This window comes from Gasterosteus aculeatus, chromosome 7, assembly GCF_964276395.1.
Source record: "Gasterosteus aculeatus chromosome 7, fGasAcu3.hap1.1, whole genome shotgun sequence".
Classification (NCBI taxonomy): domain Eukaryota; kingdom Metazoa; phylum Chordata; class Actinopteri; order Perciformes; family Gasterosteidae; genus Gasterosteus; species Gasterosteus aculeatus.
This window is the reverse complement of record NC_135694.1, coordinates 12439254-12458327: the sequence shown is the minus strand read 5'-3', so window position 1 is coordinate 12458327 and position 19074 is coordinate 12439254. Positions and strand designations below refer to the sequence as shown.

At 43.3% G+C, this 19074-nt stretch overlaps 2 protein-coding genes across 2 annotated transcripts; both read right to left on the bottom strand.

Annotated features, from left to right (window-relative positions):
* Positions 1-749: 749 nt before the first annotated feature.
* Positions 750-6094, bottom strand: LOC120822723 (protein C-ets-1-like). Its single transcript, XM_078105766.1, has 8 exons — positions 6076-6094; positions 4465-4584; positions 4156-4359; positions 3966-4028; positions 3097-3290; positions 2332-2554; positions 2136-2254; positions 750-999 (listed from the first exon to the last, which is right to left on the bottom strand). Exons 1-8 carry the CDS (start codon positions 6092-6094, stop codon positions 787-789), a joined length of 1155 nt encoding a protein of 384 aa, XP_077961892.1. The 3' UTR covers positions 750-786.
* A 1108-nt stretch (positions 6095-7202) lies between these two features.
* On the bottom strand, positions 7203-18739 carry pygmb (phosphorylase, glycogen, muscle b). The gene is made up of 20 exons (XM_040181627.2): positions 18323-18739; positions 16220-16321; positions 15180-15258; positions 14970-15073; positions 14170-14301; positions 13615-13726; positions 13452-13534; positions 12723-12866; positions 12549-12641; positions 11250-11396; positions 10905-11068; positions 10629-10743; positions 10364-10465; positions 10120-10267; positions 9974-10032; positions 9438-9579; positions 9156-9363; positions 8912-9046; positions 8623-8689; positions 7203-8373 (listed from the first exon to the last, which is right to left on the bottom strand). The coding sequence occupies exons 1-20, from the start codon at positions 18563-18565 to the stop codon at positions 8224-8226; spliced, it is 2529 nt and encodes an 842-aa protein (XP_040037561.1). The 5' UTR covers positions 18566-18739; the 3' UTR covers positions 7203-8223.
* Between the last annotated feature and the right edge of the window lie 335 nt (positions 18740-19074).

The window sequence follows — 19074 nt, the reverse complement described above, 5'->3', positions numbered from 1 at the left end:
GGGCTGAAACAAAGAAAAAAGAAAATACTGATACATAAGTAGAGGAAAAGCTTTCTATTTTGCATCACACTAACATAACCTCAACAGACACGTTCTATCACAAATTGTCTGTTCTTCTTATGTGAGAATACACCATAAACATGCTTTGCAGGGTCCGACTGAAAAGATTCATGCTTAAATCAACAGAAGCAGAAATGGATCCCCCGGTGTATCAGGAATTGAGAGGGCAATAAATCCATAAACAAGCCTTATGAGGTGGGAGATGTTAGATCTGGGCGCTTGATTTCGCTGCAGGAGCCGCCTATTCTAGTCACCCACACACACAGCCTACTTCTCATCCGAGGTGAAGTGAAAGGCTGAGCGAGTGTGAATACATCAATTAGGTTCCATTAGTCCGGCCACACATGATCTCCGTTAAAAACACGGTATTCTCTCACTATTAGTTTCTCACTGGAAATAACTGGTGGCTTATATTGTTGGTTGTATATTGGGAAACCAACTCCACCAGTCGTATGTATTCTCAGAGGAGTAAATGACGTGGCTTTATGTGCTTGTCTTATTGTTTGACTGTAATTACAATCAAGATAAAGTGCTACCATTCATCTATTAAGACTCAAAACTTATACAGTATTAAGAGCAAACTGTCCACATCCACCCACACCTACACACACAGGATGTATCATCCTCTAAGCCTCTGATTTACATGAACAAAAGGAAACCGATAAAAAGTTATGAACTGAAGAATCCCATATAAAAAGTGTCCCTTTGTTGCTACTGTTGAGTTCGCTAGCGATTCTTGTTACCAATGTCCAACATGGCGTGAAGCTCCTCGGGCTCATATCCCAGCAGGCCTTGCAGGTTGCAGACAAAGCGGTAGACGTAGCGTTTGCCAGCCGTCTTGCGGATGATGTTCTTGTCGTAGTAGTATCGCAGGCCACGACTCAGCTTCTCGTAGTTCATCTTGGGTTTGTTCTTCCTCTGACCCCACAGCAGGGCCACCTGGAGACACAGCTACATATCAACTTCTAGAGCTCCAGATACAACAACCTTATACTCCTATACAATAATGAAAAAATATATTTAAAGCTGCAGATGTCATGTTTGAAATTGCTAGATGACAACAGCACAGGCTTGAGTCACAAAAAATTGGGCTGATGAACTGATCTTAATCATATTGCTTACACAAACATGAAGCGCTAGACCAGGAGTGACCAATAGGTCGATTGCGATCGATCCATGGTCCAGCACTAGGCAGTGCCAGTAGATGCCTGCCATTGCTAAAAAAAATCACGCCACGTGCTTACTAACGGGCGCATCCTTGCTTACTAACGGGCGCATTTAGTTTCATTTAATTTCCCCCCCTGTCGGCTGGTCGTCGGAGGGGAGGGGGTAGATTGAGATTGCAAACCGGAAAAGAATGGGCACCCCTGTGCTAGACCGATAAAAAGACATCATTTAATTACATTACATGTAATTGGATTATGGCCCTTCCTGTCTTAAACCGTAAATCGTTTGGATATATTGTTTGTTGGATTCAATCCAAAGTGTCAGAATCAACTCATATATTTGTTTGGTCCTCCCTGCCTCAAACGGCCAACCTTTCCGGGAGGAGAGCAGGCAGCAGCTCAGGTAGAAGGACCTTCAGTTTGCAGTTTGTAATTAGTATTTGGACACTTAAAACCTCTATCACCCGCAATCTGATCTTGAGGTGCTGGCTAGATTTGGGTTGCTCTACTTGGGAAACTGATACCTGTCTCCAAAGCCACATTTGAACTCTAAAGAAACATGCAAAGGGTATGTTTAGCCTTGCTTAGCTTAGCATAAAGGCCACAATCAGAGATAAATGATAGCTATAGTCCAGTCAAAAGTTTCTCATTGAATTGAATGAGAAGATGTGTCCAAATGTTTGTCTGGTACTGTACACACCAGCCAAGCACATATTAACAACTCCAGAATTATTATACTTCCAACTTACTCTTCTTCTTCTTCCATCTAGCAGTGACCAAAAACTAGATATAACATGATGAAATACGTTTTGGAATTGTTGGAAACATTTGACAGAGGTGGGCTAACTTGTCTTAAAGAAGGCTTAACATGGCTTAACTGTATTGTTCAAACCTTTAGGTGTTAAGTACCTCGTCAGGATCCGTCAGCTTGAATTCCCACCCATCTCCTGTCCAGCTGATACATGACTGACAGCTGCGGTCTGTGAGAAGCTCTAGCAGAAACTGCCACAGTTGAATAGGACCACTTCCTGTTAAAACAATAAATTGAAGACCTGCTGCATCGATTTACAACTGGTAAAAGTCCAGCGGAGATATAAAAACATACCAGTGTATCCAGCAAGGATAGCTGCTGGTATCACGGCGCTGCCCAGATCTGTTTTGTTGCCAACGTATTCTCTGAAGCTCTTGTGTTGGAGTGGTAAGGTAAAGACGTCCCCAGACATGGTCTCCTCCGTCATTTGCTCTAGATCCTGGAGGGGAGCGGTCCAGGATAAAGAGCCCACAATCTCTGTGTCGTCACTGTGCGCTATGTCTGCTTCTGAGTCCGTCTCTGCAATTAAACAGTAGAGACACAGGAGAGAGCTGATTAATGAGGAAGGAGGGTTCTAGGTGGAGGATGCTAAACTGTGGATAGTTACTTTTTTTTTAGCTTTGTCAGTCTGCCGTGAGTCCTGCAAACAGTGGTCAAGTGTACTTTCTTCACCAGTTAGTTACTTGTTATGTGAAACACATTACTTATTTACAGATTCAGTATATACAGAGCAACACTATCATTCAGTTATGCATGTGTTAGAAGTCCAATATTGACTGTTGCCTCTGCTTTGGTCTCCACCGACCCTTCTGAAAATAATAAGTAAACTCTGAGTTCCCGAGTGGGTTAGAAGACGTTTCCAAAGGGAATTGTATGAGCATGACGTACGAGCAGCCGGACCGACAAAGAGAGATAGGGAGAGACTTTGTGTCTGCTCAGGTAGACATTACTCCACTATTAACATAGCAAATAGTTATTTACTGCTCCAGTAATGCTCTGATTTAGACTGACGGCTGCATTCATTTGCTGTCATTTCATTTTCCCGTTGTAATGTATAACGTGTGTTTCACCTCTGGCCCCTGATTCATGCTGCGGAGCAGCAGCGGCCATGTTCCTACTGGGCTCTTCTGTCTTTATCAGATAGTAGTCCTGATGTTCAACCGTCACAGGATGCAGAGTGAGAAGGTCCGTCCTCTCAGTAGGATAATACTGAACATGGTAACTGTGTTTGTCTGTATGTTCCTGAGCAAAGTCTGAGGAAACACAGGTAAATGAATTATGACAAGAAAAGATATAGTTATTACATGTGATTGTTGAAGTAGATATTATAGTAATTACAACAGTCGGGGAAGAAGACATTATTATAAGTGCTGAGCAATGATTCAAATCTTTTATTGCAATTGATTGTAATGTGAACATTTTAATAATGAATTTTAATAATGAATTTCGAAATTTTCGAAATTAAACAAATAAGAGGCAGTATTCCCTTTACACAGAAGCAGTTCAAATATTTTTCTTGTAAATCTCAACTTAAACTTAACATAAAACCAAAGCTATTTTCCACTGCCAGGACATTGGCATTTTATCTAGTATGTCATAGAGAAACAAGTTACCTTCCATTATCATACCATCATAACAGACAAGCTAACATTTATCTATTTTATCTTTTTTTCTGAAAAGGTAAACATGAATCTTTTGTCAGGACAGCATAAACAGTCTATATATCTGCCATTAATCTATCTATCTATAATCTATGTTAAATAGCAGGTGTCCCTGTTAGAGGGAAGTGAACGGACTGAAAATAATAATAATTTTAAAGTGACTTTGTTGACATGCGTTAAAATAATGGTGGCCGTTCCTGCATTTACGTGTTAACGTGAAAAAAATACTAATCCGTTGACGTGCCCAGCTCTAATTATTATTATTACCTTTGTTGATTAGAAGCTGGCAGTAAGATGGTATAGTCGAGTCATATTCATCCTCTGGAGAGTTGAATTCAAACAGAATAATATTGTGTTATTACTCCATGAGCACTGACAAGGACTAATAATAAAGAACATACTACAACCCCAAGGGACATTTCAAGTTAGAAGCTCTGAAGAATCAGTCTGTCTTCACCTCTCCTCATGGTCTCCAGATGCTCCCACAAGATCTCTCCTGCGGTGCAGTCAGACATGAGGCTCAGGAAAGCATCTCTTTCCAGGCCACACAGCGCACTGCCCTGCAGGCCTCTCAGGTCTGAACCCAGGCAGTGGAGACCAAACTCATTTTGGCACCAGTCCAGCCAGTAGTTCACCTCCCACTCAGACCACAAGGTAGGATCTGAACATAAGCAAATATATGAATCCATCTACAACTCTGAATGCACTATTCACAGCTCCATGACCTCCCATAATGGAAGATGTATTGATGTGACCCGGGCTGTACCCTTTGGGAAGTGATGGTTGATTCTCTCCTGGGCAAATCCAGCAAAACTGGCCTTCACCGCCTGGCTGAGGACCTCTTTACTGGTCGGGGTGAGAGGAGGTACCTCCAGGGTATCCAGCTCTGGGAAACCGACACAACATGAGGACCCTCAGTTTATTTTCACTCCCAAACGTATCAGACATGCAGGAATAAATAATATTATTTGGCTTTAACCATAACTCCTCCACGGTTAAGAACTATCCATTGTATTTATGTGTCATTGCATATCGCACAAACTCCATTGATATTTAAAAATACTCAGGCTCACTGATCAAACTGATCACAATGACATAAACACATTATGAGTTATTATGTGTTATATAAAGCTTAAACAACTGTAGGAGGCCCATTCCCCTTATGTTTTTGTAAGTTAGTGTCCATTCCACCTCTCAGAACCTCTCGGAACCTCTCAGAACACGGGCGTTTCTGGTCTACCGCTGCCATCACCTGGAACCTGTGACTTTGCTTTTCCAAGTTTACAAAAGTCACCGAATAACTGAAACTAGCCAACCAACCAAACCCACAGGCAGCACTAATACTAACATAAATGAGATAGCTGCACGCCCGGGGGATAAAGTGGCACAGAGGCCACGACGACTTTGATAAAAGTAATCATAAGAAAGGAGCAGGACAGGGCGTGAGACTGACGTTTGACGGCGACGCAGGGAAAATAGACAAAATATAGTGCAGGTTTAAACAGGTATTTATCTACAGGTGTCTAATATACGGCCAGAGCAGTACAGTACTTTGCTCCCATACTAGTACTCCTGTCTGCTTCTCCAAACAACCCTAGGTAGTAATAAATCACAGAGTATTGGGAAGTACTTCATACAATTCCATTTCAAATTGCAACAATAAACTATCCCTCAAAGGTCAAGATGACTTTTAAAGTCATCTCCAAATATCAAAGTGCACATTTTCTTTCTGAGATACCTCTCTAGTTTATTGTATTTATTTATTGTCATGAAGTATTTATTTATCCAGAAATACTTCTTTATTCTCAAGGACTTGTGAGCCAATTACAACAACAATAAAGTCCATCAGATGCGTCTGAAAGTCTAGGAGGTTGATATTGTGTTCAATATCTTTGTCAATTTATTTACATAGTGTGGATGACTTGTACATTCGTATAAAAAGGTATTAAAAGATTAACACAGTGTCAAGACTTGGATCATATCATTATAAAAGAACACGATTAAAGCAAAGTAGGCGAAGTTGATAAAGAGGGTAGAGAGGGTGCACCGGGAACCGCAAGATTGGTGGTTCGTCTGCCCCATGTGTCCCTGAGCAAGACACCTAACCCCTAATTGCTCCCCGGACAAAAATGTAAAAAGCCATGGGTTAAAAATACAATGTAAGTCGCCTTGGATAAAAGCGTCAGCTAAACGACATGTAATGTAATAAATCCATTAATAGATAATAAGACATACATCTGCTTACAACTAAACTACAGTGTGTCATAAGTGTATCATGAAGCAGTCACATACTGCATATACAAAAACATAATAGGGGTGTTTAAGTAAGTTGTTAAAAGCGAAATGCATCAGAAGTTGATGAAAATGTTTGTCTTACCGTAATCACTGCAGTCCATCCCAGAGTGTGAGGAATTGGGGGATCAGGTGGAGGAAACTGAGAGCACAAAGGGGGAAATGGGGCTTTAATATGATGGATGGGAGGGCAGGAGGGGTGGGCTTGTGATGGACAACCGTCCATCATATGGATTTGGGAGGGGCAGGAGGAACGGGTCTGAGAGGCCAAGTGTGGAATCACACAAACCATGATGTCACACACACACAGTTGGTAGATTAGCATGAGCTGCTTCTTCTCGTGGACGATCCAACGTCAATTGGAGCTTCATACCAGAAAACTCATTGATTGGACACTTGGAAAATCTCCTGTAGTTGTTTGTGTGACATCTTGAGACAGTGAAGGCCATCACTGTGCCAGACAAAACAATATAAAACCCCAAAGGAGCAAATAAATTGATAATTATCAATGGAGTCATTTGCCAAATGAATATTGTCTTAAGTTTGATTAATCCGCTTCCTTAATTCATTGTATTTCTGTAGAATAGCAAACTATACACTCTACACTTCATTTTGCAATCACTCTGTGATGAAGGGCATTCAATGATCACAGTACATTACAGTAGCTACATCACCCTCTACTGGTAGTCAGTAGAAAGTATCTCTCTAACCTTTATGTTTCTATGTTCACTGCTCTCAGATGTCCTGCCCATCCTCTTTATGAAGTAATAAGCTATTATTTGGCTTACTGATATACCAACCAATATTTGAATCATTTGTCATGTGCATTGAACACGACAGAAATGACATATTATAGATCTTTAACATTGTTCATTCTGTAAACATGACATCTACCACATTCGGTCCACCCTGGCGGAGGGATCCTCCTCCCTTTTTGGGAGCGTACAGTGGTATTGAGCTAAATTTGCTTTGCGGAACAGAAGGCTACCATCAGTCAGTGTGGGGAAGCTTTGAAGCATCTGCCGTTGACCGCTCACAAAAGCTGTTGCAGAATAATCAGGTCAATTGATCTGAAACCAAAGTGCAGGTTTTATGGTGCAGGGTTAGCTTGAACATCAATCACGCCGAATCTGGTCCTTTCATTTTGGGGGCAGGAATGTAACAAACCTTGTGTGTCTGTGCAAAAATGGGCTGAAAAAAATGGGCTGTTAATTCAGATTTGTCATTTATTGACTAAAAAGGAAAAGCACTGGCTGAGAGTGAATTGAAAGGTTCAGCGTGGTCAGTCAGACAGTATGCTGTTACAGTACATCGATCGAGCCGATAGCCACAGTGTCATGGACTCACGTGTTGTACACACAAACTACATTAACAGAAACACACAGCTTCCAAAGGTTAATTCAGTCACTTTGGGTTGTTAGGCAGAGAAGGCTTTGTTATCTTCTAAAACAGGTCACTTTCATGAAGGGAGTACAGCAGAACGAGACACAAACATGCTGAGGACATTGCAGCTAAACTCATGGATAACAGAGCTCCCCTGACCTCCACTGCTAATAACACACACAGAATGGATATACGCACATAAAACCATGACACATACACTGGGAAGTTTTTAATACAGAACAATCATCAAAGGTTTTCCTGTGCTGAATGAAGAAATGGCTTCCCGCTGATGCGGCGCAGTCACAGTGCTGCTACAACCACCGAGTAACCCGCCTCTCCCATGGAAGACGTAGGCTTGTTGAGGACCAGAACATTGCTGAGGTTTGTCTGCTGTTTGCTGGGTTTTAGGAGCCACATCGGCTGTGCCGGCGAAGGGGGACGCGGTTAGAATAAGTGTTAAATTAAAAATATGAATTAGTCATTAATTTTCTTTGCTCCTGGTTGATATTTTCAGTTTAAATTTTTTTCAAACTTCCATTATGAGAAAGCTTTGGAAAACAGGAGCGGTATAAAGAAATACGTAAGTGTATCTTTAATGTTTCACGATTCAAGGAGAAATGTAGGCCAACAGCTGAAATGCTTGCGTGGAGGTTTTTACCCAGCAGTGAGTGCATTGCTGGTGCACAGACCAGGACCCAGATTGCGGCTCAGCCCACTTCGATACAGGTTACTGCAATTTTAACTGGAAGTAACAGAGCTGGTATCAGGGTTCACGACGTAAAGAAATAATGCCACAGTAGACAGGGGGAAAAGCTACATGGGTCACATGGTGAGCTACAGTGAGGAGGTGTTAGCGAGGATCGTCAGGAGCAGCGATCTTCTCCAGGCTGGGCTCCATGCCCCAGATCTCCCTGGCATACTGGGAGATGGTGCGGTCACTGGAGAATTTGCCACAGCCGGCGATGTTGTGAATCACCATCTTGGTCCACTCTTTAGGGTCCTTTAGGGAGAGGAGGATGGGAGTTACATCACAAAATAAGATTAAACTAAATCATTACCTGACAAGAAAAAGATACTCGCAGTACAGCACAGTGAAACACTCTAGACTATAATATGATGCTACACAATTTAGTGCGGTCTACCAAGTTTGAATAGAACAGTATTATATCATATAGACTCATATACAGTAAAACATTGCATATCTAACATGGAAATAGAAGTCGTCTGGACCAATGAGTGTCTTGCTGACCTTGTAGAGTTCGCTGACTCTCTCTTGACATTTGATGTATTCCTCATAGTCTGCAAACACCTTAAACCTGCAACACAGATGTACAGTTCACAAGGATTCTACTCTAAAGCAATACGAAACGTGCTGATGAGGACAGTGGGAAGAGGTCACATCAGTGCTTTAAATGTCTCAAACGATGTGCGTCAGTCTCGTCGTTTGGACAGCTGCTCCGACAGGTCAGATGCAGGCGGCAAGCTGTACGTCATTATGTGCACGGGCCGGTCCCTCAGCGGAAGCAGTGTGCTCTCACCTATCGTGCTGCATCAGCATGCTGACGAGGTCTTTGAAGAGGTCAGGCTGGCTGGGGCTGAAGAGGCCTCCAGATATCTGATCCATTGCCTGCTTCAGCTCTGGGATACGGTTGTAGTACGACATGGCGTCATAGCTGAAGACAAAATACATTAAACGAGAACACGATGGCAGATTATGAGACGGATTATTTGATCCAAACATCGGCACTGTCAATATTTTGATAACTCTGTTATGACGCTCACCCCTTAATGTCCATCGCCTTCACATCGGGCACCCTCATGCCGAAGATGAACAGGTTCTCCTCTCCAGCTTCCTCTGCCATTTCCACGTTGGCTCCATCCATTGTGCCGATGGTCAGGGCTCCATTCAGCATGAACTTCATGTTCCCGGTGCCAGAGGCCTCAGTGCCTGCTGTGGAGATCTGCTCCGACAGGTCAGATGCAGGAATAACTGCGGACAAGAAATTCACAATTCTCTATATGTGATTCCTTAATGTGTTACCAAATGACTAAGTGGTGCCTTACCCTTTTCAGCCAGAGTGACCCGGTAGTTCTCCAGGTAGATGACTTTGAGGCGATCTCCCACCATGGGGTCATTATTTACGACGTCGCCAATCGATGTGATCAGCTTGATGATCATCTTGGCAGTGTGGTAACCGGGAGCCGCCTGAAGACACAGCAAATAAATGAGAACCAGGCTGGAGTTCAACACGTGTATATAGAATGTTTTCAGGAAGCAGGAAACCGTATTATGTGGAATCACTTTATTCTTGTTTTTACTGAAAATAGGCAATCTAATCAGAAAATAAATAATGGCTCTATATCCAAATTAATCATAAAGCCAATTTGAGGAATTGCTCTTTATGTATGAATATAAATTGAGTAAAAATATCTGTTTTTCGCTTTAGATGGAGCTGGTCAGGATGTTTTCCAGTACTCCCATAACTTTACTCAACATATGCATATATATATATATATATATATATATATATATCTGTGGACACACAGAAGATAAGCATATGGCAGAAATAAAACATAATGAAACACCTTCAACCACACACCTTTCCTCCAATCATTACGGTCCTGGGGGTCCATGACTTGTTTGGTTCCTTCTTGATTCCTGATTGAAGACAAAAAGCTTTCGCTTTCACTCTGAATCCATATTTGTTTTCCAAGAACCAGAAGAAAAAATTAGAAAGACACGCACGGTTGTACAGCGTGATGATGTGCAGGCAGTTGAGCAGCTGCCTTTTGTACTCGTGGATCCTCTTCACATGGACATCAAACATGGAGTTGGGGTTGATCTTCACCTTGTAGGTCTCCTCAAGGTGGGCAGCAAACTTCATCTTGTTCTCCTAAACGTTGAGGTGCCAAAGAGGAATGAGATTTTACAGAAAACAGGAAGAAGCCGAGAAAATGTTCACCTCTATACAAGTATTATAAGCTCGCACTTGTTTGACTTTGGCAACATCCCGAATGAAGGAGTCATCGTCCACAAAGTCCAGAAGGTTCTTCAGCTGGTCAAGGTCACGGATGTAGTCCTCACCAATCCTCTAAAGGAAACAATTACCACATGGGGACAATTGGCACAAGTGGATCTGCAGTATAAATGTTAAATTCTGTGCTGAGTCAGCTAATACTGTCTACATGAACACATTAAACAGGGCTCTCTTCACACTTCTCTGCACACGTGTGTATGAACAAGAAGAAACGCACCTCTGCGATGACCTCAGCCAGGCCAGGGTTGCACATGACCAGCCAGCGCCTGGGTGTGATGCCGTTGGTCTTATTCTGAAACTTTTCCGGGTCTGCTTCGTAGAAATCCTTGAACCTGAGGAGCAACAACAGTTGTAAATAAGTAGGTTTTACGGACATTCTTCTGCCTTAAGTCAGTTCTTGGAGCGGCTCGTCAAACACAAACACGGCCCAAGGCTTCGACACATTAAGCCTTCACGAGCCACAGAAGAGACGAGGGTGGACTGGTTTCCCTACACGGTGTCTTTGATGATCTCTGAGTGGATGCGGGCCACTCCGTTAACAGCATGAGACCCCACAATGCACAGGTGGGCCATGTTGATTTTCTTGACGTCCCCTTCCTCGATCAGGGACATTCGGCGCATGCGGTCAAGATCTCCAGGGTAAAGCGTGGCGATGCGCTAGAAGGGGAGGGACAGAGACGTCTCAGTATGTCGGAGTGTGCACTCAGACGGTCCTTAACCGCCTCTTGGCTTTACTCAATGTGTACTGCACCGTAACTCCACCCCCACCATCCAAACTAATCAATTTACTGCTGATAAATCACACATTCAAAGAAATCTGATAGCTTCCCCCCCCTACCTCCAGATGCCGGCGGTTTATCTCGTAGATGATCTCCAGGTGACGGGGCAGCAGGTTTTGGAAGAGGTCGACGGGCCAACGCTCCAGGGCTTCGGGCAGGACGGTGTGGTTGGTGTAGGCACAGGTACGAACCACGATGTCCCAGGCCTGGGCACAGAGAGGACAGCACCAGAGACATCTGACATGATCACGTCTCTCATACAACAAGTAAGAATAGGACATAAGAGGATTTGTATTTAACATACAGGAAATTATGAAAATAAATCAGAATTCCCTGTATCTGTTAAAAGTTGTCTTGTCGTGTATTTTAGCTACAATAGTGATTGTCCCGGAGCCTCACCGAATTGCCTCCCAAGTAAAATGTGGGCAGTTCTTAGCAACCATTTGACCTGAGCTGCATGTTTCTGGACTTGGGAAAACGCGGCGGTAAGATGCCAACTAGAGCCAATGCAGCCAGAGAAGGGAACCAGGGTTATGTTCATATACATTGCTTAGAAAGGTTTCAGTTTTTTATTATTATTACAGGTCATTTAGAAGACGCTTTTATCCAAAGCGACTTACATTACAATTTAAACCCATGGCTTTTTTTACATTTTTGCTCGGGGGCACTTCGACTTGATGGGGCAGCCGGGACTCAGTGCACCCGCTCTACCCCCTGCGCCGCGACAAGTTTTCTTCTTTTACTAAATTGTTTTCCCTTCTTGTCTCATTTCACCTAATCATATTATTAACAATATTTCCAATTGATATAATTGATATCAAAAACATAATTTGTGATATATGATCACCAATATGATTATATATTTTCAGGATCTAAAAGGAACATTGTATAGTTTAGCTTAGTCCATACAAATAACAGCAAAAAAAAGTAGTAATTTTAGATAATAATTCCTACAACAGTAATGTTTTGAGGTACTAATAATTGTTGAAATCATAGAAGTAAACCTCACTTTTAGATTAATATAAATTGGGGCCCATCTGAGATGTGTTCAAGCTGCTAATCTCTGAAAAAAAGAGACAAAATGAGTGGTTTCTAGATGGTTATCCCAGATTTGAGAAAACATCACTCCTACTCGAAGTTTTGTGACTTCAGCTTTGACTGGTGGGCTAGTTCATTGTTTCTGCAGTGATGAATGAAGCGAAGACAAAGGATTGCTGAACAGGCATTAGTTACGGTACCAGCAGGGTGGGTCCAAAACAACGCGAGTGGGCCATTGTTGGCTATCCAACAATCGGTCCTCCCTTTGTTTTAAGGATTCTGAGGTCTGTGTGTTGCTGCAGTGCTGGAGGGCCACATACCTTCACCCACGTGAGTTTCTCAACGTCCACCAGGATCCTCATCAGCTCGGGGATGGCCATAGCAGGATGGGTGTCGTTCAGCTGGATGGCCACCTGCAGACGGAGAGAAAGAAAACTGTGCAGTGCTTTAAAGAGTGAAGGCACACGTGCATACAGCAGTCTGGGATGTCACACCTTGTCCGGCAGCGAAGCAAGGTCCAGTCGCACAAACTCAGTGGAGCCAAACTTGGAGGCTTTGAATCGGCGGATGATGTCCTGAAGAGTCGCTGCTACGACAAAGTACTCCTGCTTCAGACGCAGCTCCTTCCCTTCAAAGAACTGGGAAACAAAGGCAACATGAAAAGGTCATCTTTTAGAATACATGCAATGCTGAAATTGTTATTCTAGCTGATGATGCTGTGGAGAATGGGAACCGCTGTTGTAGAGGACCAATCCCTAACGTTTTAGGCCACGCACCCCCTTCTACATCCCAACTGGGTTCATGCTCCCCCAATCCCCCACACTCAAAAAGAAAGTCTATTTATAGCTGCATTAAAATTGGACGAATGACAGAACAGTTTGCTCAGGCGTGATGTTTGTTTACAATATTTAGTTCGCTGTTAAGTGTTGCAGAATCAGGACAAAGAAAAAAAACACTGCAACAAAGTTTCAATCAACTCCAGTTACGTCACTTTAAAGGAGCAATAAGAAGGACGAGGACACACGCACAGGCCTCGGATCCCTCCGTCTCTCTCGGTCCCTCTCCTCTCTCTCTCGGTAGCTACAGTCCACCTGACCTCACGTTAGCTAGTGTACGTAAAAGGAGGAGCTGAAGTCAATTCATACTTTTAAATTTTAATCTTGCAAAGGGTGGTTTTATAATTCCTGTCTCTATTTTGTGTAAAACCCTATTGATCGACTCACATTGTCGTTAGGGTAGAGGACCCTGGAGATGTTCTCAGCCAGGTTTCTGTCCAGCACGGCTTGAATGTAGCCGCCAACATTAACTGTGGGAAATCGTTTATGTTCATGTTTAGTAACTGTTATATAAATATGGTTATTCAGCAATACAGACAACACTACTCACAGTCCTTGAGGTTAAAGTCACAGGGGGCCTTAGCAGACCACAATCTCATGGTGTTGACAATGTTGTTTCTGTAACCGGGAACTGGGGTGTCATAAGGAAGAGCCAGAACCACCTGAAAAGAAATAAAACAATGTATAATATGTTAATTATTTCTGTGTTTCCTGCCCTTATAAGTTACATTTGTATAACTGGTGACATTAAATATTGATTGCTTTTAGCCTAGTAGTAAGTAAATGCTGCTCCTATCTGTTGGGAGCATGTGGCCAGATATTACACATTGTACCTTTTATCTGTTGGACCAGAGTCTGTTAAATGTCCAGCTCACATATCATAGTCACTTTTCTTTAAAAAAAAAAAACAATTTAAAAAGAATTATTTTTTTGTTTACAATGCACATTTTAATAATTTTGTCATTATTATATTTATAAATGACTGTATTAAATATCTCATCTTACCCATAGCAAAATATGTAATGAGATAGCATTATATTCGATAAGAGGCAAATAGCATCGTTTTAATAAACAGGTCTGTTCTGGAGTGGGTCGCTATACCTACTTGTGTGTCAACCCACTTCACTCCTTCCTCTGTGTGCTCCACTCGTCCGTAGAAGTGGACCGGACGCATGTACTCGGGGCGAGCCTTCTCCCAGGGGTTGCCGTAGCGCAGCCAGTCATCAGCTTCCTCCACCTGTGGAATCATCGACATGTGCCAATGAACATACAGATCAGAGGGCTGCCACACGGATACACAGCTTCTTCTGTTAACTACCATCACAGGTCTGTGTCTGTTTGATGAAATACAAACAATTTCTTGCACTCAATGTTTGGGTAAATAGTGCAGATATCTTTAACACAGAGCCATGTTTGGGTTTTTTTTTACTTTCCCTTTGCGGAGTATATAAATCACTCAAAACAATTCAATAATTAAGAAAGTTGTGTATGAATAAAAGCCTCAAATATGCTGGTTAATTTAGAAATAAATATATACAATAATAATAATAGGGAAACATAAATATCTACGGGTTAATAATTGATTATTGAAATAGATTAAATTAAAGTTGTGATTTAAATAAGAAATGTATCCAATGACAAACACATATTAACATTATTATTATTTACATATTTAAATTGTTTTATTGATGATTGTATTATTGTATTGTATTCTTTCAGTCATTTATTTTCACATTGGAAGCTCTAACCCTCCACACACTAAAGGAGAGTTCAGCTAACAACAGAAACCTGAAAAGAAATGAACGCTCTGTGAGGTTTAACATAAGTAGAAAGGATACATTGGTCTTAAAATGAGCTCGTTTACAACATCAACAACAACAAAATAAACACCCCAGGTGAACCTACCTGCCAGCCCTCAACTATTTTCTGATTGAAGATGCCAAACTCGTAGCGGATGCCGTATCCATAAGCAGCCAGGCCCAGAGAGGCCATGGAGTCCAGGAAGCAAGCTTAGGAAAGAAAATGGGGGTGGGGGCGTTTGAGTCGAGGCTGCCCAGATCACTGAACACCACCTTCCGTCTGTCAGCAGCCAATCAGAAGGCAGCAGGAACTCACCAGCCAGGCGACCCAGACCACCGTTGCCCAGACCGGCATCTTCCTCAATGTCCTGCAGCTCCTCCATGTCCAGGCCCAGCTGCAGAGGGACACACCAACACACGGTCACTGCCTTAAAAAGGATCAGCTCCTGGCCACGTTACCTGGAGTGGACATTGGACCAGTCCTCGTCTTTCCATCATGAATCCTGTAGCCATTACTGCTACTCATAGTCGTTAAAGGGGACACTTAATAACGTTTTATTTATTTCACTGATGACATTACTAGGGTTGTTTATTTCAGCTTGCACCTTGATAAATGTATAACTGGGAGCCTGCGTTATGAACTGTAATTCCAAATCTACTTAGTTTAACACTAAATCAGCACTAGACTACCAGGGCTTTGGTTAAATGTGTTGTTATACCTGTGTGTTATACCTCGGATCAGTCACTTACATTTCATAGGACATGTTGACTGTGTGTGGAAAGTTGGGAGTTTATCGCTTTATATGTACAGTCAAAAGCATGAGGACACGCTTGTGCACATATTGTTGGGTGATCTCAGTTCCAGTTAAGGGGAATTATTAAGTCTACAGCGTATAATCCTTCAGAGTACTGTGTTGTTCTGACTTTGTGTTGGCAGCTGGTCTGGCTTGTTTCCGACCAACGTGACTATGCCCCCATCTCAGAGACGGATTATAAGGAAGAGGACGTAGTTGTCTCGACGTTAACTTGGTTTCCGAACTGTCAATCATGGTAAACCCACCCTAAGGCATACTGCTATTTTTTGTGTATTTGAATGGATTACAATTTACAAAAGGAACTTCATGAGATTTGGACCATAGACTCATGTTCGCGGAGTCTATAAATCAAGAGTAGACTCAGACTTCTATTCAAAGACTTCGTTTTACAACCAAAGGAGTAGAAAAAAAAAGTTTCGCCTGGGAGCACGAAGGTGGCGTTAATGCACTTTGTTCACACACTTTGTCTAATTACTTTTGGCGAACAAGTGGATCTGAGTATGTGAACTAGCATCCCCTCCCCAAAGATAGTTTATCTCACCTGGTATGTGGCCTCATCGCAGGCGTTCTCCAGGGCCAGGTTGACCATGGTGTTCTGCAGAGTGCGACCCATGTAGAACTCCAGGGAGAGGTAGTAGACACGCTGCAGAGAAACAAGAAGCATTCTGGGATCACTGGGCTTCATCACTTTTACTAAAATGTTATCTAAACTTCAAATAACTTCAACATTTCTATATGAACAAAAATAATTCCCCCAACAATTCAATAGTCTACAGGAATTCCAAGTATACCAATAATGAATCCCTCTTGACCCTGTAGAAGCAAACAGCTGTCAGAGGCCACAGCAGCACAGCTATTTCTGGCAGCTCCTCGAACAGGATCTCCTTCCCTCCACAGAGCGGACTCAAATCAGGAGCCCACAGGAACACTGAACATCTCCTCACCGCTTAGTGAAGGGTAACACCCACGTACCGAGTACGAACAGGGGTCAAACTATGTGAGGACGTGTGGAACGCGCCTGGCAGCGGGACACGGGATCCTGCTGCCGACTGACGCTGCCACTCGTATGAAGGACGTGGAAAAAGAAAGACCACGTGGCAAAGTGACAAAGGCATTTGGTGCGCAGTATAAATAGGAGAGGGAGAGTCTGTGCTTGTGTTCCCAAAGGGTACAATGACTTCACAGTAGTTTTGGAGCCACTTAAGAAAACCGAGAGCCAAACAGTTTTGCATTTACACATAGAGCGCTCCGACTTCACACCCTGCAACTGGGACTACTGGAGGATACGATTCTACTCATGAAAATGCCGCATCTGCCGGCACTAACTAACCATCTAACTCAAAGCCCAACAGCTCACAAATATATCTTTTTGTAAAACAGATGTTCACTACAGTGTTTAGCAAACTTAACTCAAAACAGAGTTAATAGTGCATTTCTTGGGGAACGTCAGATTAATCCACAGTTGCTCTAGTGAGTCTTGGCTTTGGTTCTTCATCTGATGGCTTTGTTCCTTTCCTTGGGAGCTTTTGGCCAAAGAAGGCCCCGATTTTGTCTTTTATTTTCAACTGATCAGCAGCAGTGCCACAATTTGTCATCGGCAGCATATGGTGGATGGAGTCACAGTAGACTACAGGTTGTGCGTTCATGGTAATGATGCAACACTGAGGCTCAGTGGTTCCCCTTGTCAGTCTATTAAGACTTTTTCTTTTTTAATTCTACACTTCTTCAGGGGGGGTAAATTCAGGGTGGGGGGGCAACCCCTTGTTATAATGGTAGGGGAAACACTGAGGTAGATACAAATGATTATTCGCTATGTAATGTGATTTGTCACATGGGCTCTTCTCTTCTCCTAAACTTTGTGTATCAGGTGGTTTCCACCCTATACTGAAGCTTCTTTCATGAAAACATGCTGCTGGACGTCTTGTGGATCCATTTTTTTCATTAATTGTCGTCCGTATTTACAAATGGGCTGAGCCATACAGGCCTCCTCAGGCCCCTGCCTGGTCCACAGTGGAGGGGGGGGGGGGGCTTGTATAATGAAGGCCCTTTAAATACTTATAGAGCTTCCGGTTTCAGTAACGCCAGGTACTTTAGAAGTGTGATGGACCAGGGATTTAGGAAAGGTAGTATGCAAAGTGTACTTTGCATACTACTTTTCCTGCAGCATTCATTTGCCCTTTGTCCCCGTGAGGCCATTTTGCGATGCGCAGTGTGCGGTGCCGCACATGGGATGGGAGGGATGGAGTTACCGTTACGTAATACTGAACACATTTAAACAACCAGTTGATTGTCGTGGTCCCGCACAGCGCGCAGGGCGTGATGACCCCGGTATTTGGACTCGTGTGAAGCAGCCTCCTGAGCGACGCGCAGCAGATCACATCAAGGTCACCGAGGCAGAAACGGGCGCAGAACGTTATGTAACAGACGAGCTCCCGCAGCCGGCGTGACTTCCACCCGGCTTCAATGCACAAACCGGACCGAGACAAATCCGCCGGGGTTTTACTATAAACGGACACAAACTGCAAAGGAGCCGTAGAGCGCGTGCGCGTGCGAGCCCGTCAGTTGCAGCGCATCATCCGCCCCCCCCCCCCCCCCACCCCCACGGGCAGCCGGTGCGGGACTGCGGCATCATTTCGCTGCTTACTTTGGGGTCTTTTTCATAATAGTGCTGCTGTGTCCGGATCCAACGTCCCACCAGGTGGTCCCGGACCGTGTTGGCTAGGGCGAAGTAGTAGTCCCGTTTGGTGGCCACATTTCGGTCTTTGACCAGGGTGAAGTGGAGGTGCCGGTTGAAATTGGTTTTCAGGTCCGAGACGTTTTCCACCCCGGCCAGACCCCTAACCGAGATCTGCTTCCTCCTGTCCTGGTCCGTCAGAGGCTTGGCCATGATTGCTAGTAGTTCGCTTCCTTCCTGCTCAACGTCGAGTTAAATAGCATACGGTCACCTTCTCACTTCTCTTCCGCGTCTTCTCTGAACTCAGGCTCCGCTGAGATGCGAAGGTCCTCATATAACGTTGTGTGTCACGTAGCCACGTCAAGGTGGAATGAAGTACACAAGCTCTTCCGGTCTAGAGTTTCAAAGTAAAACTGAGATTGGGGCCAGGTAACTAGTTGGATTAGCAAGTGCGTCACAAACCACGTTGTAATCCAATCATGAAAGGAGCTAAACTCAAGCACGTCAGTTAATTCCTAAATTGTTTATGAATACAGCAAAAGCTAAAACTCCTAGAGCCAAAACATTTACTCCCTCAAAAGTCCACTAAAATAAAGATACATAAAGCGTTTATTAAAACGTGTATAATATCCGGTTATAATCGGTTTTATGTGTGCGTTCATTTAAATTTTAAGATTCAGTTTTGGACATTAACTTAAGTAGTTCTAACCATCCGCACGTAA

What these genes read in the sequence shown, in the direction of transcription:
- LOC120822723 (XM_078105766.1), bottom strand. An exon ending in CCAGCTTCTAATCAACAAAG is followed by an intron (nt 3,291 to 3,965) that starts GTAATAATAATA and finishes GTGTTTCCTCAG; the next exon opens with ACTTTGCTCAGGAACATACA. An exon ending in GGGCCAGAGGTGAAACACAC is followed by an intron (nt 2,555 to 3,096) that starts GTTATACATTAC and finishes TTAATTGCAGAG; the next exon opens with ACGGACTCAGAAGCAGACAT.
- pygmb (XM_040181627.2), bottom strand. Translation starts at nt 18,565, where the DNA reads ATGGCCAAGCCTCTGACGGACCAGGACAGGAGGAAGCAGATCTCGGTT. An exon ending in TGGTCTGGGTCGCCTGGCTG is followed by an intron (nt 15,074 to 15,179) that starts GTGAGTTCCTGC and finishes TTCTTTCCTAAG; the next exon opens with CTTGCTTCCTGGACTCCATG. An exon ending in AAATAGTTGAGGGCTGGCAG is followed by an intron (nt 14,302 to 14,969) that starts GTAGGTTCACCT and finishes ATGATTCCACAG; the next exon opens with GTGGAGGAAGCTGATGACTG.